Source organism: Lepisosteus platostomus, chromosome 3, assembly GCF_059453375.1.
Source record: "Lepisosteus platostomus isolate fLepPlt1 chromosome 3, fLepPlt1.hap1, whole genome shotgun sequence".
NCBI lineage: Eukaryota > Metazoa > Chordata > Actinopteri > Semionotiformes > Lepisosteidae > Lepisosteus > Lepisosteus platostomus.
In genome coordinates, this window is record NC_142613.1 from 23958232 (window position 1) to 23985563 (window position 27332).

At 36.8% G+C, this 27332-nt stretch overlaps 1 protein-coding gene across 2 annotated transcripts in view; it reads left to right on the forward strand.

Moving 5' to 3' along the window:
* Positions 1-27332, forward strand: part of ttc13 (tetratricopeptide repeat domain 13) — a 33616-nt gene that overhangs the window by 2743 nt on the left and 3541 nt on the right. Inside the window, exons 2-22 of one of the 2 annotated variants that reach the window (XM_088625042.1) lie at positions 415-509; positions 1070-1145; positions 4929-4999; positions 5434-5499; positions 6567-6659; positions 7049-7165; positions 8127-8237; positions 11173-11255; positions 11871-12012; positions 15078-15252; positions 16060-16216; positions 16832-16962; positions 20427-20559; positions 21436-21528; positions 22088-22171; positions 23041-23125; positions 23455-23561; positions 24983-25118; positions 25861-25940; positions 26123-26201; positions 27097-27176. In XM_088625042.1, the coding sequence (XP_088481168.1) occupies positions 415-509; positions 1070-1145; positions 4929-4999; positions 5434-5499; positions 6567-6659; positions 7049-7165; positions 8127-8237; positions 11173-11255; positions 11871-12012; positions 15078-15252; positions 16060-16216; positions 16832-16962; positions 20427-20559; positions 21436-21528; positions 22088-22171; positions 23041-23125; positions 23455-23561; positions 24983-25118; positions 25861-25940; positions 26123-26201; positions 27097-27176 (2194 nt within the window). Of the gene's footprint in view, positions 1-414; positions 510-1069; positions 1146-4928; positions 5000-5433; positions 5500-6566; positions 6660-7048; positions 7166-8126; positions 8238-11172; positions 11256-11870; positions 12013-15077; positions 15253-16059; positions 16217-16831; positions 16963-20426; positions 20560-21435; positions 21529-22087; positions 22172-23040; positions 23126-23451; positions 23562-24982; positions 25119-25860; positions 25941-26122; positions 26202-27096; positions 27177-27332 lie in introns of both variants that reach the window. The other variant, XM_088625041.1, reaches the window with a different exon arrangement.

The following is a 27332-nucleotide window of genomic DNA, read 5'->3' on the forward strand; positions in this document are numbered from 1 at the left end:
TGTCATTGTAAGTAGAAGCTAACACAAAGTGAGTTATGAGCAAATCTCCACTGGTGAATATGTATATTTTCTCATATCTTACCTGACCTCTCTCTTCCACTACACAAAATATAATAAAATAGATTTTTCTGGAATTTAGTCGATTTGAGATAGAATGACTCATAAAATACATATTTTACAAACTTTCATTGTAGGTTGCCTGACAGAATAAATACACACCTGTGTTTTTGTAAACATCTATTTACAGTTACAGAATAAGTTTTGCCCACCCATGAGCTGTTGCAGTATGTATTTTGTCAGCTTGCCTCTTGTCTTACAAAGTACATAATGTCTCTTGTCTTGACCTATACACTTTTGTGCAGACTGTGGAGAAGTAAGATTTTGTTGATGCAATTTGTTTCTTTTCTTCTGAAGAGTCTTCAATTCTGCAGTTTGAGGACACTGAGTGTGAAGGTGGTGGAAGTGCGCCCTGTGTGTCAGTGTTCTCCCTAGACACAGAGAAAGTTCTGGTAAGAATCTTCTTTTTTTCTACTTCATTGTGGTATTTTTTATTTCCACAGAATGTCACTGGTAATTTTAAACATAAAAGAACATTGCTTAATTTTTTTTTAGCAGTAGGTCTAGAAACTTGTTGTAGTTCCAAGTAATGTGATGAACAGAATGAACTCGGATCAAAAGCAGGTCTCTCTTTCCCAGGAATTTGCTTTCATCCCCCCAGAGGATAGCCAAATCATGGCACATTCTATTTAAGTTTTGAACACATGCATATTTTTATTTAATCTTGTTGTTTTGTTTGAGAGATCAGTTTTTAGTCTTGAAATTCAGTTTTTCACAGATTAGCCTCAGTCTTATTATATGAAGTATTATTGTACGGAACCAACCTGTGATGTCATTTCTGTGTGATATTAAAAAGACGTCTTTCAGTACTAGAGTACTTTGTGCTTGATCTTTTGGCCTCTGATGAAAATAACATGCTCAGTCCTTTCTTTGTTACATGCACCCTTCTCTGTTGTGAGCTTCACCTTTAAATGTATCTGAAATAACACCAGTTTTTTCCCTGTTTTTGTAGAGCCAGGCAAAGTTGCTCATTGAGCAAAAGAGATTTCCTTTTGCAGTTGAGAACCAGAGTACAAATGAAGAGCTTGGTATGTAAAAGTAAAGAAAAAATATGAATACAGGGTATATAAAATATAAGTTAATAAATTGAATAGTGCCCAGAGGTTCTAAAGATGTATGTGTACTGAGCCCAGGCCCTGAAATCAGTATTGCCAACAGATGGTGTAATCATTCAGTTTTTCCACTGCCTTTGAGTGCTCAGGGTTTATAGACCAGTGTTCTCCACTCATGCATGAGACTACAGCAAGGGTGTGAGGCAGTTTATGTAAATGCTTAAGACCCACTAGCTGTTCAGACTTTATTATTTTTTAAAATAGGGTTATTCCCAAGACAGAATGTGATAGTTGAAGTAGAATATTTTAGTTGAAGGGTAAAGTTGTGATGGGCACTGTCCTTATGTTCAAGTCCAGAGTATCGTAACTTTTTCCCTTATTTTCGGAGCACTCTATATTCAACCATGGATTGTGGATATGAAAGAAAAAAGCATTGCATTAGTGGGTAGATGTGTTTGAAGGTGTTACCTAAGTAAAGGGAAACCCTTGTTTTGCTTAGGCCATCTGTGGTTTAACAGTTGACCAAATGTGAGTCTGGAGTCAGGATTGTACCGGAGTTGTTAAAGCTCTAGACTTGGAACGGTGAGGCTGAAGATTCAAGCCCCAAGTAGGACACTTCTGTTGTACGCTTAAGAAAGATACTTCCCTCCGATTCCTTCAGTACAAATGGCCAAATGTATAAAAGTAAGTTACTTGAGATAAAAGCTACAGATACTGTACATAATAATGGGACTGAGATTTGGTGCTGAGAAGATGTACAAGGACAAATGTGCTGAACCACACTGTTCTGGGATGCACCTTTTGGCCACAAGCCTCCATATGCATGTCAGTATTTAATTGAAAATACAGTATGTATGATCAGTATTCATATGGCTCATTTTCATTTTTCAACCCACTAATTCTAGTTTAGCTCTGGTCCTTGAGGTCTGTGTAAGTTTGTATGAGAGTTGTGTGATCAGCACATACAGTGCTCTCCAAAAGCATTGAGACAAGAGTTCAAATTAGCCCATTTTAGCTGTATGGTCAGGAAATTAAGATTTTAAATCACAAGATAAATATCTTATTTAAGATAAACAGAGAATATCCACTGTTACCTATGGGTATTTTAATGCAGGTGTTTTACCTTTATACAACAACAGCACTTTTTTTGTTCAACCCCCCACATTGTAGATATCATAATTATTGGGACAAACAGGTTTACAGGTGTTTCTAATTGTCCAGGTGTTACATATTGCATAAATTTCATGCACATAAAAGAGATTTGAAGATCTAGGCATGGTTGAGGTCTTTTGAAACTACTTCTGAAGTCTTTTACTTGAATTAGTCAGCAAAAACCAACATGAAGACAAGAGAAAAGAAGGCTATTTTGAAAATGGGGGGGGTGGGGGTGGGGAAATGACCATCAGAGAAAGTAGTAAGACTCTTAGCATTGCAAAATCAACAATGTTGAATGTTCTTAAGTAAAAGGAAACAACTGGAGGAGTCAAGAGGCTAAGATTTAGGGGTCCAAAACAAGACAAATGCAGTGGATGACGGATAAATATTTGTGGAAGTGGAAGGAAAAACCCCACAATTACACTTAGTTAAATGAAAAATAATCTCCAGAGTGTGGGGATGCAAATCTCGAGTGCCATAAACTGCAGAAAACTTCACCAAGAAAAATTCAGAGGCTGTGCTGCAAGGTGTAAGCCCCTCATCAGCAGCAAGAACAGAAGAGCTTGATTTGAACTTGCAAAAAAATACTGAGATGAGCCACAGGATTTCTAGAACAAGGTTTTAGGGACAAATTAGACCAAAATAAACATCTATCAAGGTGACAGAATGGCTGTTTCTGTTTTTCTCCACAATTTAGCCTATGACCTTAAGCATGCCAGTTCTTCAGTAGAGCATGGTGGAGGGAGTATCATAGCTTGAGCATGCATGGCTGCTTCTGGAACAGGTTCAATGTTTTTTATTGATGACTTAACTTGACTTAAGGATGGCAGCAGTAGGATGAATTCAGAGCTATACAAACAGAAAAAATGGTACCAGACTTATTGGGTGGCAATTCATTATGCAGCAGGACAATGAGCTGAAACATACTGTATGCTTAACATAGGAGTTCATCAGACAGAAAAAGTGGATCATTTTAAACTGACCAAGTCAGTCATCACATCTGAATCCAATTGAGCATGCATTTCATTTGTTCAAAAGGAGACTGAAGGCACAGAGCCCAAGAGTTAAAGCCTGGCAAAGCATCTCAAGTGAGATGCAGTTATGGCAAGCAAGGGATTTGCAACAAAATACTGACATTCTCACTTCTGAATTTGCTTTAGGTTAAGTGTCCCAATACCTTTGGTCACCTACAGTAAATGTTGGGGGACAGAACACAACATATGCTTTAGTTGAAAAATGATTAAGCGTGTTTGCAAAATAGATCCTGAAAATAAAAGGTGACGTTCTGAACTCTGACTCAGAATAATTTGTTTTATATGAATCTCAATTTCTTGTGTGTACAACAGGGAAATGTCAGTTTTAGGTTTTTGTCCCAATACTGTTGGAGTACACTGTAAAAAAGCCATAAGAAAGGTTGCAAACGTGAAAGAGCCATTTTGCCGTTCTTGGTCATTTGGTGTTTGAGTAGTAAAATTTGTCAAGTTGCTTTCACGTTGCTTCTTGAATGAGCTCAGAGTTGGGGCCTCACTCACCTGTGAGGAAATCCTGTTTCACACATCCACAACTTTCTGTGTAAAGACGTGTTTCCAGTTCTCTGTTCTACATGAAGTCCCTTTTAGTTTTCATTGTGACTCCATGTCCTTGTTTCATTAACTGATTCTAAAGAAGTCCCTTGGGTTGATCCTAAATTTACACATTAGCATTTTATATACTTTGATTGAATTACCCCTCCTTTGTTCTTGATTGAAGAAGCTTTGTTCTTTTAACCTTTGTGTAAATGACAATCCCCAGAAGCCAGAATCATTCTTGCTCTCTCTACGGCTATACTATCCTTTCTGTGGTATGGTAGAGGACAAAAGGTCGTACAAAATCATTGTAAAGCTTGAATATACTGTATATGTACACTACTATTTTTGCTTTCTTCATTGGTTCTTTTTATTGTCTCGACAAGGATGTAGTAAAGCATGAGTCACCCATGCAATGTGTGTAGTTTTCCTCCTTCTTGTGGGATCACTTTACAATTACTAATGTTGAATTTCATTTCCTGTGTCTGCCCCTTGTATGGTTTTTGTGTTTTTGTAAGTTTGTGTTTGCTTTTGATTGTCACTCCTCTTTTTTTGTGCCATCTCTAAACTTAATTAGTTAACTCTGCCAGAATCTAAATTATTAATGTTGATCAGGAAGAGACAAAGGTCTGACACAACCTTGTGGGAAAACTGTTTATGTTTGAAGTCACCAGCTGAAAGATTAGGGTTCTCTAGAACAAGAGTGAGACAGCCTTGATAATTATAGTATGCTTCTGCAAAAGCTTCTTTTTGTACAGTAGAGTATTTGTACTGACCAAGGTAACTGGGATAAGGGCATCAACAGACTATAATGTTCTTCTTGTTACTTGTTACTATAAAATAGACAATAAGAGACAATGGCGACAGAATTCTCATGGCTCTCTTTGTGGCCACATTCTCTATGAATGATTGATTACCTGAACAGTTTAACCTAACCAGTTCTGCACTGTAAAGGTAATCATTACAAGAGAACCAGTTAAGCCTACTTGTGACTGACATTGACATAACCGGTTGTGTTGCTTCTGTTTTTCATTTTCAGCAGTAGGATATGTGTTCATTGGAAATGGTCTTTATGATGAAGCCATCAAGCATTTCTCCTTACTCTTACAGGTACGCCTCTTAACTTGAGATAAGATCTACCGCTCTTGCAATTTGGTGTTGTTAGGTTTTGCCTTGTACAGAGTTTTGCTTTATGTGCCCTGTGTTGGAATGGAATCCCATCCAGAGAATAGTTCTGCCCAGCGCTTCTGGGATAGACTCTAGCTTTCTGCAGCCCTTACTAAGGATAATCAGAAGATGGGTGGGTGTCTTGCTTTGTTTGTTTTACTCATCCATTTATGTATTGACATTATCTCTGAGTAACAAACTCTTTACTGTTAAACTCTGGACCACTTAGCTTGTCATCTTTGTTGGGTATCCTACAACCTTTGGAAACGAGAACTTTAATAATATTATTATGTCAGAGGGTTTGTGAATTCTGTTCAAGATGATGAAGCTGTTTTTTTATTAGTGTTCTTATAAATCTTTTCTTTTCTCACGAGTAGGGGGATCCTGAATTAGTCAGTGCTATCTATGGAAGAGGAATTGCATATGGGAAGAAAGGTCTGCAAGTAAGTTTTTGGATTAAAAAAAAAGATGTAGTGATTTCAGTTCTGAAGCGGTAAGGTGTATTTTCAAACTGGACATGGCCTGGTCTGTCCATTGTTATTTGCTAGTACATAGACAAGCATCTGTCTTTATATTCAATTCAAAATAATTTTTCTTTAATAACCAAAATGTGCAAGATTAAGTGGCCTTCAGTCTTCCACCTGACTGTTGTGGGACTGAGTTTGTGAAGTGCAGCATTCGAATCCATTTCACAGTTGACATGCCAACACGCTTTGAGAATGTTGAAAACTAAATAATTTGGTCAGCAGCAGAGTAAAACTGTTTGTACTGATCAAAGAGAAAGGATTTTGATTCAGTGCTGCTCACCGGGCTACAAACAGCAGCTAACCAAAGTCAGGTCTACTTTCCATTTATTACTGCATATTTTATGGATCACCAGATCACAGATTTTTTTTTTAATGTGTAAACAAATGTTTGGTGATTGAAAAATTTATTTTATGATTGTGAATGCAAAGAATGGATTTAAAAAAAGATCTCTGAATTTCACAGGAAGAAAACAACGCTCCATTGGAAATTTTTGTTTCCCTCTATTATGAAAAATAATGAAAAAATGCATTACTAATATGCTGTACAACTCATTTGTTTCTGTTTTGGCTTTAAAATAAATTCCTCAATTATTTACACTCCAGAGAAGACAAGTGATTCTACAACAATTTCATGCATGTGGAATTCTCGGGGGTGTGAAACAACAAATGAACCTTTACTTATTAAAAAAAGTTTTATCCTTACATTAAAGGCAGGAGTAATTTTTATTCTAATCCAAATATTGCATATGAGAAAAAAAAGCATTTGCTTAAGCAAACAACAGGCCAAAATCAATTTCATTTAATTTCAAAATAATTTTGTTTATTTTTGAATAGCTGTGTGGATTTATGATGTTGTGTTCTGATCTGTGCATTCCTGGAATGTCTTGTACGCAGAGTGGAGAAAGTGATCACGGGTGAAGGTGTTATCTTTTTCATTGTAATTTCTTGGAGGAGTAACTGCACATTACTTCTCATTTGCACAGGACATCAAAAATGCAGACCTAGCACTGTATGAGCTGAGCCGAGTGATTACTCTGGAGCCCAACCGACCAGAGGTGTATGAGCAACGTGCAGAGGTGACAATACTATGCTACTGCTTTCGTTATTACAAAGTTATTGGAGACTTTTGTAATATCAGTGTTGACAGCAGTCATGTCTGGTAGATATTTCCTATTGTGGATCTCTTTATAATAAACACCCTAAGTATTTGTTTTTTTTTCCTATGTAATCTGAATATTATCACAATATATGGCTTCTGCTTGACACGGACACTGTTATGTGTCTATCACTGTGGTAAAACATTTCTAACAAATGTGGCACCCATAATAAAAGCTGATGTTTTAACAAAATGTTCATTCATCTCTAGCTATCCTCTGTTTAATTTTAAGTCTATTTCTTATAGGTGCATTTATACCTTTTTTAAAGGTAGTTTAAAACAGAAGTGAAAGAACTTGTATATTTATAGATCCTGTCTCCACTGGGGCGTATCAGTGAGGCCTTAAGTGATCTCTCCAAAGCCATACAGCTGTATCCTTCAGCTCGTCTGTACCGACACAGGGGAACACTTCACTTCATTTCTGAGGTGAGTTCTTTAGTGCATCTTATATAAAAGTATTGTGATGCCATATCTCAGTCAGTCTTGTTATATGCATATGACTGCTGTACATTGGATTGTATCAAGTAAACAAAATTCAATAATAAAGGAAAACATCAAGTCAGTGATCATGTGAGGTGATCAGACTAAATTTATTAGAAAGTACAAAAAGTCACCTAAAATTTATTGTAAAACCATTGTTGTAATTCTGTTCATAATGCATCAAAAAGTGCATGCATTGAGATTTATGAATATTCATCAGTGCTTTACCATACCTGTTCAAAATGTAAATTCCTATTATACAGTAGGTCACCTGTGCAAAAAGTTTCATCATCAAGCTATTCGCTTTAAGTCATCCAAACTTCTGTCCACCCATGGGCTTAAGTAAGCATCGGTATTAAAAATCTTTTCAAATTATAAATACCTCTGCATCAGTGCCTTGTTGCATGACTCCCGGAAACTGATTGCCTTCTTTTTTCAAACAGTATGTCATTATATTGTCATATTTCTTTTCCACTTTTAAATCCAGTGATAGAATGGATGTTTTGGGAGACACATTTCCTTTGAGTTAGTTCTTCCAGTTTTCCTTTACTGTTCTGTAAATGCAGGCCCTGGAGAGTGGTTCAGTGAAAGTACTTTTGGATAGTGCAGAGGCTGGACATGTTACAGTAGGGGACCAGTGGTCACTCTGTTTCAGAGCTTTAGCAGCACCATTGCCATTTACAGCACATCTAATAGACTGGCATAGTATTTAATGGAGGCTCCGATCAATTGCAAATAATAAACAACATCTGGAACTGAAATCAGCTTCTTTTTTATCTTATCTTGCAAATTGCTCAGCTTTTTTGAGAGGTCTTCTTGTATTGCATTAACGCTGAAGTCAGAGAACATTCCCATTCTGGAAAAGCCACTGGAAGAGTGTTTTCCCTGCCTGTTTGTTACAATGTAGGACTATGCAGCAGCGCAGGAAGATTTCCAGCAATCTCTGGAGCTGAAGAAGAACCAGCCCATTGCTGTGCTGTACAAAGGCTTGACCTTCTTCCACAGGGGGATGCTCAAGGTAAATGTCATCATTTGTGGGAAGAGACAATTGATTTACGCTGCTGTGTAAATAGACAGTTATAATATACAGTATGTGTGTTATGAGTATTAACAGTATTCTCTGCATCTACTAACGTTTTCTACTATTATAGCAACTTCTAGTAATACAGCCTAGTGTGAGTGAGAAGAAGACTAACTTGTTTAGCACCCTTTAATTCACATTGTAATTTGAGATGTATATAACAGGAGATCCATCACATCAGAATTAGGTTGAAATCTAATTGACTCAAAATCAGAGTCCAAGTCATAAGTATAATTTGTTTCTTTCTATATAACCATGGAACTACTGTAAAAGGCTTCTTTTTATTCTACAAAATGCACAGGATACCTGTAAAACAAAATACTACTAATTTAGTAGATAATTAACTTAAATATATTTCTGTATAGAGAAGGAAAACCATTGAGTGAAAAGATTAGAGTAGTGCAAAATGTTTAAGCCTTTTGCTCAACAGTGATTCTAAAAGAGTGTTTCTGTAAGTAACGATAATAGCTATACCATTATAATTCAGGTGGGTAGCTGCGTCAGCATGCATAGGCTGCAAAGGAACAAGTAATAGGTTTATTCCATGCTGAAAAAAACCTGAAGAAGGCTCCACGGCCGAAACGTTGTGTTCTCTTTCTTCTTTTTTGCAGCATGGAATAAACCTATTACTTGTTCCTTTGCATACCATTTTAATGCACTTCTTAGGCCTCATTATTATGAGATTGAGCTACAGTATTTGTGGTTTTTTTATAAAGTAAGATTGACTGCATATGACCCGAGCAAACAAACAGTGCTCTCATGCCAACTTCATTTATGTCTTAGTGCTGCTTCACTGGTATAAGGTTTAAAATGTTTTTTTTTTTAAATAACATTTCTTCATAATGTTATGAAGTAAAAAAATGAAGAACACAGTTTCAGTGAAATGTGTTTAAATACAGTAATAAAAAAATACATTAATTTGTAGGGTATACTATAATTTCAGTGTTTTTATTTTATCGGCATTCCCCTTCACAAGAATTATATTTTTGCATACATCCAAAATACACTGTAAAATAACCACCATTTAAAACAATGTTGCCCAAGAACACTGCCAGGTAATAATTAGCAGTTTGTTAAATAATATTTTATGAATCCTAAAATTAAAGCTGCTTCACATCTGTAATGATGCATCTTTGTAGCATATAAAATAGGTTTATGGAGTTTTTTTAACAAAAGTTCAAATTATTTTCTTTGCCAGCCTTAATGCACCTTAGCTGCCATATTAGCTTTACAAAATAAAGAACATATTTTAAATTGCCAAGAAGTGACGTTATAGAAATTTTAAAAAGTGAACAAATCAAGATCATAGTATTTTAAGGTGACATTTTGTGTGAAGTAAAAATCTGTCAAAAACAAACAAGCAAGTTTGCAGGGTAATTTGCAACATTACCAGAACAGCTTTAATCAGAGACACCAAACTCTATATTCAAGTCTAAGTCCAGAAAAATATATCCATGAACTAAAACTTATGGTTCTTTTTTTGAAAATTGTTTTTTTAAATTTACATCAATTTACTTAAAAGTAGCACATACTAGTTACTTTTTAAAAATGTTCATCACAGTTTTATTTCCCCACACATGGCACCTTGCCTAATGCCATGCCTCTTCTGAAAGTGTTCTGCCTGGGAGTTAGGTTTCTCTGCCAGGGCTCACAGTACCAGAGACTGGGATGTTACTACAAAAACCAAGTGATCTAAATATTCAAGAGCTCCCTGGTTTATATGCGGGTGTCCCCTAACATCTTATTGCCAGCAGCCATATCACCCTGCAACTCACAACTGGCAACCCACTGAAGCTAAGTAGGTGTGAACTTGGTCAGTACCTGGATGTAGACCTCTTGGAAAAAACTAAAGTTGCTGCTGGAAGAGGTGTTAGTGGGGCCAGCAGGGGGCGCTCACCCTGCGGTCTATGTGGGTTCTAATGCCCCAGTATAGTGACGGGGACACTATACTGTAAACAGGCGCTGTCCTTTAGATGAGACATAAAAACCAAGGTCCCAACTCTCTGTGGTCATTAAAAGTCCCAGGGCGTTTCTCGAAAAGAGTAGGGGTGTAACTGGTGTCCTGGCCAAATTTCCCATTGGTCCTTACCAATCATGGTCTCCTAATAATCCCCATCTATGAATTGGCTTCATTACTCTGCTCTCCTCCCCACTTATTGCTGATGTGTGGTGAGCGTTCTATCACCCTATGGCTGCCGTCGCATCATCCATTTGGGGCTGCACATTGGTGGTGGTGGAGGGGAGTCCCCATTGTGCTTTGAGTGGAGTGTCCAGAAAAATGCTATATAACTGTAAGCAATTATTATTATTTCTTTAGCAATATTCAGTGTTTTTGCTTATTGAAACACCATCTTATTTTAGGTGCTATTGTTCTTCAGGAGACCAGAAGCTTTGTCACAGAGCATTCTTATTTTTTAAATTAATTTTGGGTTTGTTTATGTTTCAACTAATGATAAACAGCTGCTCTTTAGGTAATGTGTTCTGACAGTCACTCAGGCAGAGTAAACCTCACCCAAAGCAGACGCAACGCAAATTCACTGACTTTGTTGGGTGACATCATCGACTGACATTTCTCTATTGTAACATTTTCCCACAGGTAGCCAGAATCCCTTAAAATCCTAACCATGTTATCTGACTGTTTTATAATGGGTTATAGTTAAAAAGTACAGATGATGTCCAAGTAGAAAATGTATGGAAAATGTTGAGGTTGGTTCTGAGACACTTAAAAACTCAACACATATAGCACAAAAGTAAGTGTTTTTGTAAGAACTGATATGGAGTTCCATTAAAATTTTTAAAAAATGTTTTAATATAACTGCTGTTTTACTCCATCTGATTCAAGAAAGGCAGTCTAAACTTTCTGTACCCACAGGAGGCAATTGAGACTTTCAAAGAAGCCCTTAAGTTAAAATCTGATTTTATAGATGCCTACAAAAGTCTTGGACAGGCTTACAGGTAAGATCCTTTCTGTCGGCATCTAATTGAAGAATTGAATCACGGAAATATGACCAGATTGTATTTTTACAAAAGCAGGCTTCCTAAAATAGAGGTCAGATTAATTTGGCACCATGTGATCCTAAGTGCCATGTAAAGGAGAAAATGCAGTCTCCCTTAATTAGATGATTATGAATTCATTAATAAGAACCCCATCAAAATTCTCCCTAAAGTCTTCCAGTAGTTCAATGTGGACTATACACTTTCTGAATAAGAATCTATAACCCCGCAGGCCTCTTTGTGAAAATGAGTTAATTTTTGTGTTTATACTCTAATCCAGTTGAGTTAAAAGGAACAGTGTTCCTTTGGTCTGATGTTAATTACATTAGGTATTTGAAAATGTTGAATGCCTCCCCCAAAAAATTCAATTCTTGTAGCATGTTCACAGAATGTGCATTTCAGATATGGCTTTAAAGTGTCCTGCTCAGAAAGGTTCCTTATGTTTTTATTTAACATCCAAGACCCACTAACTGTACTGTATACATTCATGTCATTTCTGGGCAGTGAGCTGGCACACATAATAAAAATGGCTTTTTTGCAAGATGTGATGATTTCTCCTATTGTTTCTATCTTCAGGGAGTTGGGTGACTTTGAAGCTGCTATGGAGAGCTTCCAAAAAGCACTAATGTTGAATCAGAATCACATCCAGTCTCTCCAGTTAAGGGGCATGATGCTGTACCATCACGGCAGCCTTCAAGAAGCTATAAGGAATTTTAAGGTACTGTAATTACTTCTGTGTTCCTTGTAAGGAACAAAAATCAAAGAATCACCCAAGGCTGACAAAACTGTTATGAATAAAGTGGCGGTTAGTGCCTTTTTTATCTATAAAACTGGAATAAACAGCTCATTAATCAGCTCTATTTACAGCTGTAACCCTTATTACAGAAGACCTAAATTGCACAATAATTCTACCTCTGAAGTGCACCGTCCATAACCTAAATGAGCTACAGTGCTCACTCCAGGCAGTCTTGATACAGTTATGATTGATTCAGCCAACTCGGCAAAGCCTGGCTAAATGTATATCCTTCCCAGTGATCTAATTATTTATTCCAAATTCCCTTTTTATGATGAATGGACTGTATATATTTTACTCAGACTGCATAAGACTGTATATAATTTACTAAGACAGTCATCACAAACTGACAGTAATAATTACTTTTAGTTTGACATGAATTAGAAAAGGAGGTTTTCTTGAAATCACTAAGTCAATTGAGCAAAAAATTGCTGACATGGAGAGCACCCATTCAGACAGTAGGGGATTGAACTGTAGCAATTTCAAGGAAGTACTTTGTTCAAGGGAACACAAATTATTTACCTCTGGATATGAGCCCACAATCTTGGATTTGTGTGTTCACAACACTAACCACTACTCCACAATGATATCCCAAGTGTTAAATACATACAGATTATTTCCTGAATGTGTTATTAGAATCTAGGTCATGTTGATTGACAAAAAGCACAGCTTCTGTCCACTGACGGACAGAATATTTGGTAGCATTATCTTCCCGACTGCCTACCTATACAGAAGGGAATCATTGGGGACTAGTCAAATAGCCTCCACTTATGCAGGGTTTTGTCCAGCAGAAGAAAATGTTAACATTTATGAAACAGGGGAAGTGTAATTGGGGATTGTGAGTCATGTTTATGGTATGGTTGTAACTAGCTATGGTGTGCTTTTTGTTATTTTTTTGGCAATCCTATTTTGAAACATTAAAAGCAGTTTGGTAACAGGGCTTCTATATGCATAAATGATATTAAATGAATATAGAATGATAAAAGAAACTGTAAAATCTTTTGAATTTCACATATAGTAGTAAAAATGTAATACTGGAAAATATAAAAAAAATCATCTTTCAGAGTAATGAAAGTGACTCAATATTAGTGACTCAAGCATACTTTAATGAAGAGAGAGCAGTCTTTCAGCAACAATTCCATACTAAGATGTGTAACATTTGTTAATAGTGTTGATTCCCCTGCTATTTTGTTCTGTAAAAAGGTTTGTACAGTAGGTGGTTTATTCTACACTGCAGTAGTGCAAATTGCATGTAACAGTCTTTTGTTGGTTGTACATTTTCTTTGTTGTTCCTGTATATTTGGTTGCATATTGAGAACAATCAAGTTAGAGCAAGAAGAAGGACATTAATGTAAATGCAGACTGGATCCAGAGAATATTCACCATGCACTGTGTCACAAGTCAGTTTCTGAAGGGAAAGAAAGCTGTACTGGAATTTGTGATAACCACTGAAGGCTTAATTATTCTTTCACAATGTTGGTGTGATGTGCACAGCAATTATGTATTATGAGGGATTTTGAGATAAATTGTCTGGTAACAGATGATCACAATTTTGAGATTATAATGAATTTGATATTCTAATGAATACATTTCATTCATTAAAATGAATTCTAATGAATAAATTTATTTGAATGTAACAAACCATTAATGCAAAATTAATGGAGATAAAAAGTACATTTAAAATTGTAAACAGGAGGCATCTTTCTTATCTCTCTTAGTTCTTGGCATTTTGTATGAAATCAACATACATTTTGATTTTCCCTTTTATAAAAAGGAACAGCATAATAAGCATATCAACAAGCTGAATTTAGCCCCAAGTTAAATAGGAAAATGGTGATTGTGTATGCTGTCATGTAACTATGGAAGAACAGCTACGGAAAAAAAAAACATTGAACTGTCCTAAAAGAAAACACAGTAGTCTTAAAGAAGATGGTCTTTCATCTTCTTTCAGCAACCCAGCCCTAAGACAAAGATGACCGTTTGTGTATTCATTTTTCAGGTGTTCAAATAAATGTGTGAAAGTACCCTGTTGCTGGACACTCTACCCCGATCTCTGGACCATTCTTTGAGTGCGAAATTAAACCAAGGCCTTATTGCATGCATTCTTCTTAATTTACTTAAGTTGCAATATATAAAACCTGTACATGATTAAACAGTGGGATGGTTTAAAAATTATTTAGAATCCCCAAAGGTATTGAGAAAGTCAGCCATGTAGCCATCTACTGAATCAGTAGTGAAACATGAACCAGGAGGCACAACTGGAAACTACAGAGAAGCGTACTAAACTGTGATCAGGAGGTCCTGCTTTTACACAAAGGATTGTGGATGTCTGGAACAAGCTGCCCAGCTATGGCTTCTTTCAAGGAAAGCAGTCCAGGCTTGTGGGGTGAGAGCCAGGGTCATGTCACTAGATCATTTGAGAAGTTTTGCCCAGGATAAGATGGGATAAGCTGGCCAGTACTCTCTTAGTTCTGGGCAAATGCAGGGGCGCCTTTAGGTGCTGAACATCTGGCAGGTGGCTGTTAAAACAGGAGTGGCTCAAAAGTGGGTGAATCACAGGAGCCTGCATACTATTTTTCATTTTCTCTGGTGAAATACATGAAAAGCACACAGTCAGCAAAGTCATATTTGGGGGATTTTACCCAAAACTATTTGCCCTTTTTTTAAAAAAAGAAAAGGCTGGGCAATGTCCTCAGATCAATGTTACTAAGATTGAAAGAAATCGTGTGGGCTGAATGATCTGTCTTAAACATTTTTCCAAATTAAGATGTCAGTTTTTAACTGCAAATTTAAGAACACAAGAAAGGTTATAAAAGAGAAGTTATATTTGCAATACTATAACATGGGATATACGTTCTAATTTCTAACCTTTCACATGTTCTTAAATTACGTCTAGGGTTTAAGACCGGGGGGAAATTGAGGAAAAATGCTTATGAGCATGCTTATGTTCGGCACTGGTTGCTCATGAAGTCTCCTTCACCCCTTTACAGAGGTGTCTCCAGCTGGAGCCATACAATGAGGTGTGCCAGTACATGAAAGGGCTGAGTCATGTTGCCATGGGACAGTTTTATGAAGGGATCAAAGCGCAGACAAAAGTCATGTTAAATGACCCCCTACTGGGCCAGAAGGCAAGCTCTGAATATCTGAAAGTCAAATACCTCAGAGGTGAGTAGAAGTGCACCTTACAGGAACACAGCTAAGACAATCCACCGTCCTTTGGACTTTGATTGTATTCAGATTTTACTATGTCACACTGGGTATTTCAAGCTTAATACCGTGAACTGAAAGATTAGGAAACAACTATATCAATGATAATTATTGATTAATAGTTACTGTTTTAATAATCATTGTACTCCATAAATAATACACGAGATCTATTTTTAAAGAACAAAAAATAAAGCAATAAATAAAAAATAATTTATTGTGTTAGTTTGTTGGTGACACTGGGGGTTATGCAAATCTTTATGTAGCTTACATTCAGCTCTGTGTTTTTGTAATAGTGCCCAACAAAATAAACATCCTCTCTCACTCCTATCCTATAAATCCATTTTATTTCTCTGCTTTTCTTCACTAGGTTCACTACTTGTGAACATTGCTTTTCATTTAGATAACTGGCACAAAAACATAGTTATTTAAACAAGGGTGCTTTCAATATACAGTACTTTAAGAATCATGCAATTCACAGAGCACAGACCGATGCTGTGACATTGCTGTGCTTGGGTAGCAGTTGGCAAAGGTGTAAATACACCAGAAATCTGCAAAGAGAAACCAGAAATGGCAAGCAAGGGTCTGGTGTATTCCAAAGGTGCTGTTGCAAAAGTCTAAATACATTCTGATGAAAAACATGTAGCCCTGTGAAGCCTGATATGCCATCCAGAACTTAAGACACAAATGCAATTAGGAATGAGTTCTAGTGCTGCTTTCATCTGCTGTTAGCATTAACCAGTGTTTCTTATTGTTTCCCTTTTTAAGAATACTCTCGCTATTTACATGCACATCTTGACATTCCTGTGGCAGAGTACAATGTTGATCAGGATCTTCCTGGAAATTTCAAGAACCACTGGGCAAAAAATCTGCCTTTCCTCATAGAGGATTATGAGGAGCAGCCTGGCCTGCAGCCACATATTAAGTGAGTTGTCATGGTTCCTCTTCAGGCCCAGTCTTTCAGATCCAGCCCTGAGAAATGCAATGCACAACATTTTTACAGATCACTGTAATTAAAACTTGCTTGGAAAACTGTTTAAGAGTATATACTGTAGTTGGGTTGAACTAAATTTCAGATGGCAACAAATATCCAAAGACACTCTTGTCATCGTGACTCACAAATTTTAAAATTCAGTGTGTGCAACTGCCTATTTCTCTTCTTTTGAAAAATCTTTTGTTGAAAAGTAAAGAATCTGTCTTATTCCAGTTTCCATAGCATTTCATTTATTCCATTCATTTTGAATTATTTGAAGCATTTGTTTTTTAATACAAAGTTTTACTAATTTTACTTTTTTCTTTGTTTGTTGAGCTTCACATCACTTAACAATTTATAACCAACTAGTAAATAAATGCTAATATGAAATATTACAAATTGCAGCACAACACAATATGCTGAGCTATAATGTGGACACCTTTTTGTGAATGAAGGGGACTTCTTTATACTAGATTTCAGATTGTGACTTTGAAATACAGTGCCATTTTTTTCATATGTGAGCCTCATCTGGTTAAAAAACAATCTCTCTTCTTCTCCTTGTTGAAGGGATGTTCTACCTCAAAACTTTGAAAGTTATACCTCTGAAGTTCAGAAACTCATTTGCACTGCAGATCACCTTGGTGCCCTTATGCAGTACAACACACCAGGATTTCTTCCTAACCACAGGATGCACAGAGGTAAGGCAGTCAGAGTGTAAAAAAAATCAAGAGCTGACTAACTGTTTGCATGAATGTCACCAATGGGAGTGTAATTGTGTCGATGTTTTAGACTAAATGGCTTGTTTTCCATTCTGTTACCTACTTTCTCCAAACTAGGGTAGTTTGATTTCACTTGTTGATTGTGGCATTGCAGTCTTACAAATATCCTGACTTTAGCCATAGAAGGCTTATTTATGTTTAGAAATATAGGCTGTAGTTCCAACGAAACTATATTATTGGAAGCAGTTACTCACTGTGGGTTCTATTTTTGTTAATGGTGATATTTTCTGAAAGTCATATCAAGTTTCCTTGTATATAGGGATCTGCCACATCTTAGTATCGGTAGCAGAGATAGTTAGAACAATTATAGTAATTTTGGAGCATTTCCCCTAATGGAGCATAGTTCTGAAAGGGCCGATCGCAAGTTATTTGTCAGAAGTGGGGGCAAACCATATTACTACTATAATATTTAATTTAAATACCAAGTTAAGTTTCAAAATGTGTGCTATCTCCCATATAATGCCTATATAAAATTTGGACAGAAGCAAAATTCAATTTTTGACCACTAAGCAACCATCATCAGCCTGAATGTTATCTCATTGAATGGTATCATAGGATAATTTAATTGTATTTAGTGACATTGTTACATACAGTGCCTTGCGAAAGTATTCGGCCCCCTTGAACTTTTCAACCTTTTGCCACATTTCAGGCTTCAAACATAAAGATATAATTTTTTTATTTTATGTGAAGAATCACCAACAAGTGGGACACAATTGTGAAGTGGAACGAAATCTATTGGATTTTTGAAACTTTTTTAACTAATAAAAAAATGAAAAGTGGGGCGTGCAAAATTATTCGGCCCCCTTGCGTTAATACTTTGTAGAGCCACCTTTTGCTGCGATTACAGCTGCAAGTCGCTTGGGGTATGTCTCTATCAGTTTTGCACATCGAGAGACTGAAATTCTTGCCCATTCTTCCTTGCAAAACAGCTCGAGCTCAGTGAGGTTGGATGGAGAGCGTTTGTGAACAGCAGTTTTCAGCTCTTTCCACAGATTCTCGATTGGATTCAGGTCTGGACTTTGACTTGGCCATTCAAACACCTGGATACGTTTATTTGTGAACCATTCCTTTGTAGATTTTGCTGTATGTTTGGGATCATTGTCTTGTTGGAAGATAAATCTCCGTCCCAGTTTCAGGTCTTTTGCAGACTCCAACAGGTTTTCATCCAGAACGGTCCTGTATTTGGCTGCATCCATCTTCCCCTCAATTTTAACCATCTTCCCTGTCCCTGCTGAAGAAAAGCAGGCCCAAACCATGATGCTGCCACCACCATGTTTGACAGTGGGGATGGTGTGTTGAGGGTGATGAGCTGTGTTGCTTTTACGCCAAACATATCGTTTTGCATTGTGGCCAAAAAGTTCGATTTTGGTTTCATCTGACCAGAGCACCTTCTTCCACATGTTTGGGGTGTCTCCCAGGTGGCTTGTGGCAAACTTTAGACGAGACTTTTTATGGATATCTTTGAGAAATGGCTTTCTTCTTGCCACTCTTCCATAAAGGCCAGATTTGTGCAGTGTAAGACTGATTGTTGTCCTATGTCCTATTGTTGTCTCCCACCTCAGCTGTAGTTCTCTGCAGTTCATCCAGAGTGATCATGGGCCTCTTGGCTGCATCTCTGATCAGTCTTCTCCTTGTCTGAGCTGAAAGTTTAGAGGGACGGCCAGGTCTTGGTAGATTTGCAGTGGTCTGATACTCCTTCCATTTCAAGATGATCGCTTGCACAGTGCTCCTTGGGATGTTTGAAGCTTGGGAAATCTTTTTGTATCCAAATCCGGCTTTAAACTTCTCCACAACAGTATTACGGACCTGCCTGGTGTGTTCCTTGGTCTTCATGATGCTCTCTGCGCTTTCAACAGAACCTTGAGACTATCACAGAGCAGGTGCATTTATACAGAGACTTGATTACACACAGGTGGATTCTATTTATCACCATCAGTCATTTAGGACAACATTGGATCATTCAGAGATCCTCGCTGAACTTCTGGAGTGAGTTTGCTGCACTGAAAGTAAAGGGGCCGAATAATTTTGCACGCCCCACTTTTCATTTTTTTATTAGTTAAAAAAGTTTCAAAAATCCAATAGATTTCGTTCCACTTCACAATTGTGTCCCACTTGTTGGTGATTCTTCACATAAAATAAAAAATTTATATCTTTATGTTTGAAGCCTGAAATGTGGCAAAAGGTTGAAAAGTTCAAGGGGGCCGAATACTTTCGCAAGGCACTGTATCTTTTTTTTAATGTGAAAAGTAAAAAATGAACAAGGACAGATTTCTATTTTAGCAAATTCTGAGGACACTTAAAAGCTGAGAGAGGACCATAAAAATATCCGTTGTTCTGCTTTTTATATCTTTGTCTGTTTTAAATTAAATGATTCTAATTGAATTTAAGTTAGCCTGCCCCTTTCCAGCTCTGGGAAAGACTTTTAAATGACCTTCTATTTGTGTCATGAATTATTGCATTCAGAAACCAGAGAAAGGATGTCCAGAAAGAAAACAGACCCTCACTGTTCTTTCATATCTTGTGGTTTAATATAGCATTCTAGAACCATAATGGAGCATTGATTGCTGAAAAAAGTAAAGTGAACTAGATCAGCAAACCTAAGATTAAATTATCTGATGCAGTCGGTCTTGTTCAATATCCATAAGTCTCCCTGTCTCTCTTCTTGTCTGCTGAGCCTATAAAGATTTGGTTTATTCAAGCTATCATCATTTGAAGTGTGAAATGAGCCTGTGTTCAGCGCATTTTTTATTAATGATTACTGTGGTTCTCAGTGTGGTTAAAACTATGACATTATACAACTTCAAGATTACTCAGTTTAAGTAAAATATAATAACCCCGTATATTTGAACTTTTTCCTTAGCATTTCTTTTGTTTTACGAGTTCATGTGTAAACCATGTTATACCACAGTGAAAGTTCCTTATAACCCTGTACATCTTGCTTGTGTAAAAAGGTAAGGTGAAGAGGTTAGAACTGAAGGAAACTGTAGCAAAACTGAAGTTAAACCTTAGTAAATGTTTGAAAATGCAGTGATACATTTTCAGTAGTAACTTTTTTGCAGGGGAGGCTGAACAGGGAAATAAGGTCCTGACTGCAGAGCAATCGGATTGCTTCAGGTTACATGAATAGAAAACTTCAGTTCGGCACATTTTGTAGATCCTGTTAGACAACAAGGAGATCAGAAATATCCAATGGCTACAATGGCATATTACAGGAACAGGCACACTCTTATTGTAGGTATAGCTACAAGCCGGTCTGAAATCAGAATCAGGTCCGCACGTTAAAGGAAAACCCTTTTTGCCTTTCAAAATAGAAACAAAATGCTTCAAGGTCTGAAGTTTGTTTTACAAAAATGTAAAATTTACTATACGTCCTCTATCCTTAGCCATGGGACTTGCAACTTTAGAAGTAATGCAGGCTATGCAGCGCACTTGGAGCAACTCTAAAGTCCGAGTTAATGGCAAAACAAGACAGATGCAGTGGAGGGACATGTTTGACATTGCGGTAAAGTGGAGAAGGTAAGCTTTTAAAAGACACACATCTCATTCATAACATCATTGTTCACTGTAATGTGTTGGATTACAAAACAAAAGTGCATTACATTAAACTAACAGCTTTTCCAAGTATCAGGACTCTAAAGATCCCTGTGCATGTCTTGAGAATTATACAAAGAAAAATACAGTACTGTATCTCAGTTTTTTACTGTTTCAAAAAGAATTGAATAATTCTATAACCCATCCATTCATTTTTTAACATCTTTATCCAATTCAGAGTCATGCGGTCTATCCCGACAAGTAATGGGCATAATGCAGGATCCACCCTGCATATAGGATACAGTCCATCACAGGGCACACTGACACCAGGGCCAATTTTCACAGAAGCCAATCAAGTACTGTGGGAGGAAACCGAACACGGGGAGGACATACAAACTCCAGAGAGATAGCAGTCTGGGAATTAAACCCAGGGCTCCAGTGCTGGGAGGCAGCAATGCTAACTTCTGTGCCACCATGCTGCCTGTTTCTGTATTCGTATGTTTTAATGTCCAAAGTATAAATGACAATGAGACATTTTTGGGGTGTAATGCAACTAAGACAAATTGTGTCCATTCACGCTTTTCATAGATGTTTTTTAACAAAAATAAATATTGCCCCTTTTACCACATGGAGTTCATAAACAATTTCATTATGAGCCTTGGCCAAGGTGCAGGGCCTCTTGGCTGTTTTCGTCATATTTTGCTGTTCTCTGAAGGTTACAACCCCCCCAGAACCCAAATAACTCTTCTGCATTTTAGTGTTGGAGGTCACCAGGGCTAATGGACTGAACTTCTCTTTGATCATCATATTTCTCTGTGATCTTAGGTTGTATTTTTTTTTTTTACTATTTTTGTATTGCAGGATCGCAGATCCAGACCAACCAGTTCTATGGCTGGATCAAATGCCGGCTCGAAGTCTGAGTCGAGGCTTTAACAACCATATCAACCTTATCAGGTAACATCAGTGTGTTTCTCATTAACTTGCTGGAGGAAATGATGATGCTACCTATCCTTTTTAGCACAGTATTAAGCAGTATGAAATGCATGTTCTTGATTTCAAATAATCTATCACTCTGCCGTCTCAAATTCTGGCGTTCAGTACACAGTTGCTTCGAGTTACATAAGCTGTAGGAAGTATCTTTCAAAAAAGTTTCTTGCTTTAAAAACAGAGATCAGAGATCTGCATTTGTTCCTTCAGCAGCTGAAGAGGCATCCATAACATACTGGAGATGTTTATAATCTCTCATTTGTTTATGATATTACTGCTGTAAGATGATAGTGACTGCATTTTTCATTCAAGAGATAATGCTTATTTACTAGTCTTATTTTAAGAATAGCTCTATGTGAAGCTAAGCCCAATAATAAACTATAATTGCTAATCAGTGCAACTCCGCATATGAATCTGAAGTCTTAACCATAGTGTGTTGCTTGAAGTGCTTACTAAACAGTTAAAAGGTTAAATGTTTATAAATAAAAACAATTATTCTTAATAATGACATTTTTTTTTTTCCTAGGGGTCAGATCATAAACATTCGGTACTTGGCATACTTTGACAGCATACTTAACTTCATTAAAGACAGAATACTGGTTTACCACGGGTGAGTCACTCATTTGCAGTTCTTAAATGACTGACTTTTTCCTACTTTTGGGAGTCAGGGTCACTGAAGAAATCCAGAAAGTAAAGCCTGAGGTTTCTGTGGGTTTCAGTTCATTTTTGTGTCCTTGGTCACAGAACCATTTAGATATTTAAAAATGTGAAGAAAATTATTTCTGAAGTTTAAAAAAAATACAAAAATACTTAAACATAATTAAAAAGTCCTGCCATTATGCTGTTATGATATAATCATGCCATTAAGGCAGGGTGACATTCATCTTTTCGTTCCAGCCTATGGCCTTGTCCACAGTACATACAGTAGTTTAACTCAAGTTTTTTTTGTGTATGTACACAAAAAGTGTTCTCCCACATCTTTGTAATTAAGAACATAAATGTTTATTGCAACTTCAGTTTATCACCTGCTTTTCCAAACTCAAGTGATAAGCTGTTGAGGAAGACATTTTTGATTATGATAGCATATTCTTTTAATCATATCGCACCACTTTCAATAACCGCTTATTCATTTTGGGTTCACTGTAGTGCAGAGCCAGTCACAGGAAGCACTGGGCAGGTACACCATCAATGGTACATCAGTCCAGTGAAGGGCACACACAGACTCAAACACGCATTCATCAGGGCTAATCTTCCCACAAGCAAGTTAACCCACCAGCATATCTTTGGACTGTTGGATGAAACCAAAGCACCTGGAGGAAACCCATGCGAACATACAAACTCCATGCAGATTATTAGCACCCCAGGAACTGAACCCAGATCACCAATGCCACAAGGGAACAATGCTTACCACTGTGTCACCGTAATGCCCCAAATACTTTTAATGACAATTTTTAAAATTATTTTTTATGTCCTTCTCAGAACATATAACTCACGAGGGCTTGTAGAAGTTAGACAGGCACTGGAGAATGTAAATAAAGTGGAAGACCTTCTCCCCATAATGAAGGTAACACAAATGATTCTTATCAATGTGAATTAAAGATTGCTAAATGACAGGTTTGGTCTCTATTCACCCCATCTAAGCTGTTTTAATAACGGTCAAAGTTATCATAGGAGATAATAGTGGAGGCTTTGAGTGAATTGTTGAGCCTGTAGTATTTTCAAACTTTTTATTTTATGTGAATTTTGCATTTCTTAGCTTTTTTGCATGTCATCTTCAGGATCTGTTATTCTGGAAAAGGCATATTCATATTTTAATTTTATGAAATTGGATGTTTCTTTTGTTTTCGTGAATGTACACGTACACTTATATGTCTTATTGTCCATATGAAGCAGTTTAACAGTAAAACCAGAGATGGGTTTACAGTGAACTCCAAGGTACCCAGTTTAAAAGATTCTGGGAAAGAATATGATGGCTTCACCATTACAATTACTGGAGACAGGTACAGTCCAGGGACTCTTGAGTTCCTTTGTTTCTTAACTTTCTGTCTTCCTCTCCTCTGTGTATGAAATTAATCAAATGTTTAGTCGTGTTGGGGTCTATAGTTCAGAGTTAGCTTGTTTAAATCTAAGATATATTATTAGCACTTTTTGACCAAAAGCTCCTGGTGGGGGTTGTGCAAAACGGAATAAACACCACCAGCATTGAATAGTTTCAGATCTGTCCAGGATGTCTTTTCATTTGCCATACAATGAGCTTTCAATGACTGTGAGCTTGGAGGTTTATCAATGAGTCCTACTGTACTATATGTGAAGCCCTCTGTCTGGTATCTCTTAATTTATCTAATGCATCATACTAGTTTTTGACATATCAATTTGGAAAAACTAGAAGACGTTAATGTCAAAATATTTCTTGAGGAAACTGGACTATTTTTATATTCATCAAGATGAAGCCTGCCAATCACTTTCCCACCATTATCATTCATTTAGCTGTTGTCCACCTTCTCAGATGGTGAATTTATGAAGTAGTTAAGATCACATTGAATAGGTGAGTTTGACTGGTAACTGGTGAGGGAGTAGCTAGCAGGTCATCAAAATCTTGTTGAATTGGGGATGAACACAGTCTGAAAAATGTATCTTAATCACAGAATGGATGAAAGTGAACGCTGAGTTTTACTATTGAACTGGAATAAACTTACATTTATGACGATTACAAATTATTAAAAGCTGCTCAAAGAATTTTTAATTCCACGCAACCAATGTGAAATTGTTATACACGTTATAAAAGATCTTGTAATCTCATGTTTTGAAGAGCCTAGATATTTTTATATTTATGTTTAATAAAAGTTTTCAGAAAACTGTTTACAAATAGTTATATTATCTGCTTAAAGTTGGGAATTGAATATGTTTTTCACATGTCATTTTGCTTGTAATTGTACAAAAATGTAAGAAAATTCCCCTGTGAGGTTCAGTCACTTTGTCAGTCACTCTTTCCATGGAGTTTATATGGTAAATAGAGATTAGTATCATTTAACATTGTGAGTCATCTCCTTTGTATGATGCACAACAATTACCTGAAAAAGAGCAGATGTAAACAAATTGAGTTAGCAGGGCATGTTATTATATGACCTTTTTATTATTTTTTGTTCACTAAGATGATTAAGCATTGACAAATGTCCTGAAGCTACTGTATATGTGGAAAACTTGAATATCAGATAGGTTTAAAAGTAGAGGATTATACCTGAGATTTTATAGATGTTACAAGTGTTTGTCATACAAAACCCGGTGACATGAAATGTTTCCATGGATTTGTATGGTCTTTAAATAATCTTGTCCTTTTACTGTTAGGAGAAATGTTTTCTGCTTAGTGCTTTAAGGAAAATTTGACTGGTGCTATATCTTTTTTTCCTGTTCTTGTAATCAGAGTGGGAAACATGCTGTTTTCTGTGGAGACGCAAACGACAGAAGAGCGCACACAGCAGTATCAGTCCGAGATCGAATCACTTTATAAGGATCTCACTGCCAAAGGGAAAGCACTGATGCTGTCTACTGAGCTTGGGGTATTTTGCTTTTATTCTTCATTTTTTAAATAGCTGAGGTGTTTTGAAGAGGTTTTTTAATGTAGATCAGTCTCTGAATTTTACCTGTAATCAATTGTGACAAATCTGTGATTTCAACTTCATGTTTGCAGATGCTACCGCATGCCAATTATGCAGTCTAATATGCAGTTTAATAATTGCAATGACAGGCTTAAGGTGGTTGGTACAGATGAGGTGGTCTCACATCATGCGGTTACCACTGTGTCTGAATAATCCAATAACTCTAGTCAGGGTTACAGGTCTTCCACTGCACCGAGTTGTGTTAGTGTCTGTAGTTGTTGTGTGGAAACAATCCCTCAGTTGTTACCTCGTGGTCGATACAGACGGTTAGCTGGGTCTGTGTCTGGGTAAATTACTGGCATGTCCTGTCATTTGGCAGAGCTCCTGGAGTCTAGTGAAGCTACAGTAGATGAATAGATCAGGGAAGCTCTGGCCACTTGGTGCTGGCATTGAATGAAACTGGTGGATCCTCATGCAGAAGGAGCAAACATAACCTTTATACACGCCAGCTCATAAGCACCCATTTCTTACAAAAATGCTTGTTTTCTCTTTTTTCTCATTTCAAAGGATGAGATAACAAAGCTATAACATTTGTGTAGAGTAGTTTTATGGATATATCTTATGATTCTTATGAATGCATCTTCTTATAGGTGAACATGTAAGTTCATATCTTTAACTCTAATTGTCTGTTCTCTTTTTCCAGGATGCAGATTCTGTTTGCAATTTAATCCTTTCTCTGGTTTACTACTTCTATAATTTAATGCCTCTCTCCCGTGGTTCAAGGTATGTATACATTATACTGTACAAACATTTTTTTGGTTTAATTTAATTGTCTAAGTATATCACTCAGGATTTTCTCTGTGTTGCATCAAAGGCTTCTTTATTGGTTTGGATAGACGTCAAATGTGTATCATTTAAATGCAGCTGTGTTTAACAGATCTTTCTCATCTGATTGTTCTGGGCAGTGTGGTAGCGTACTCTGTTTTAATGGGTGCACTGATGGCCAGTGGGAAGGAAGTCGTTGGGAAAATTCCAAAAGGAAAGGTACAAAATCCAACTTTAAAGCAGTAAAGTCCTGTCTTGGGAGTATAAAAGTTGTTTATACAGTATAGTTGGACAAGATGCTGGGACATGAGGCTCCTCCCAATTCCAGGAGGATGTTTTGCTTTTAGCCATGATTCAACAAGGCTTGAACAAACACTCTTTGTCAAGCCAGTCTTATTACTAATAAGGCAGGGAAACCTGAGTTAGGCCACTGTTTATAAACTTCTTTTAGTTTGTCCATAGTACCATGTCTATGCTTTTAAGTGAAGTGTTGCAGAGTCTGTAATGTCCACAGAGTGAAAACCACAAGTGGTGAAATTATGGTGTAAAACATGGCATCTTCCTGCTTACTGTAGCTCCTGCCAAATGTGTCCCAACAATCACCATCACCCCTTTCAAGCTGAGGTCACCTCTTTTATAGGCAATTAGGCCTATCCAACATTTTTATACAGTACATGACCTTAAACATTCTTGGATAATATTTGCTAAATTAACTCATGAGCCACATCTGTGTGGAAGCCCTTGCTTTCAATTTGCTTCGTGTCCCTCATTTACTGAGGAGTTTCCATTTTTCTGTCCACTACCTGTACATATCCGTTCTGTGTATGCTTAAGTAAATACTGTATGTGTGTGTTCGTAAGCATAAGCATATGTGTAAGTTAATTAAAACAGTTATTCATTTATGAAGTGCAATTGTACTGATTGAAAAAGTCGAACTCATATTTATACCTTTTATAGGCTACTTTGTGTTTATTAGCACTTATTTATTCTAGTAAGTGAGAGTTAATTGACAGTAAGTGTTGTAGTTAATTGCTGTAACTGGATTCCAATATTTCTACAGCTCTATTGACCTTTCTGTAAGTGTCAGTGTCTAATGTATTGTTTTTTGTTCCAGCTGGTAGATTTTGAAGCGATGACCGCCCCAAGTCCTGAGAGCTTCAGTAAAGTAGCAAAGAGCTGGATGAACTTAAAGAGGTTAGAGTGGGAATCTCTGTCCAAGTATAAACTACAAAGGAGGAAGAAGAGGTTAATCCCATAACATAAAGTAAAAACAAAAGAGAAAAAAAATAACTGATTTAGTTATGGATCCATTTTCACCCAAATGAAGTCAAAATGTTTTTTCTTTTTTCT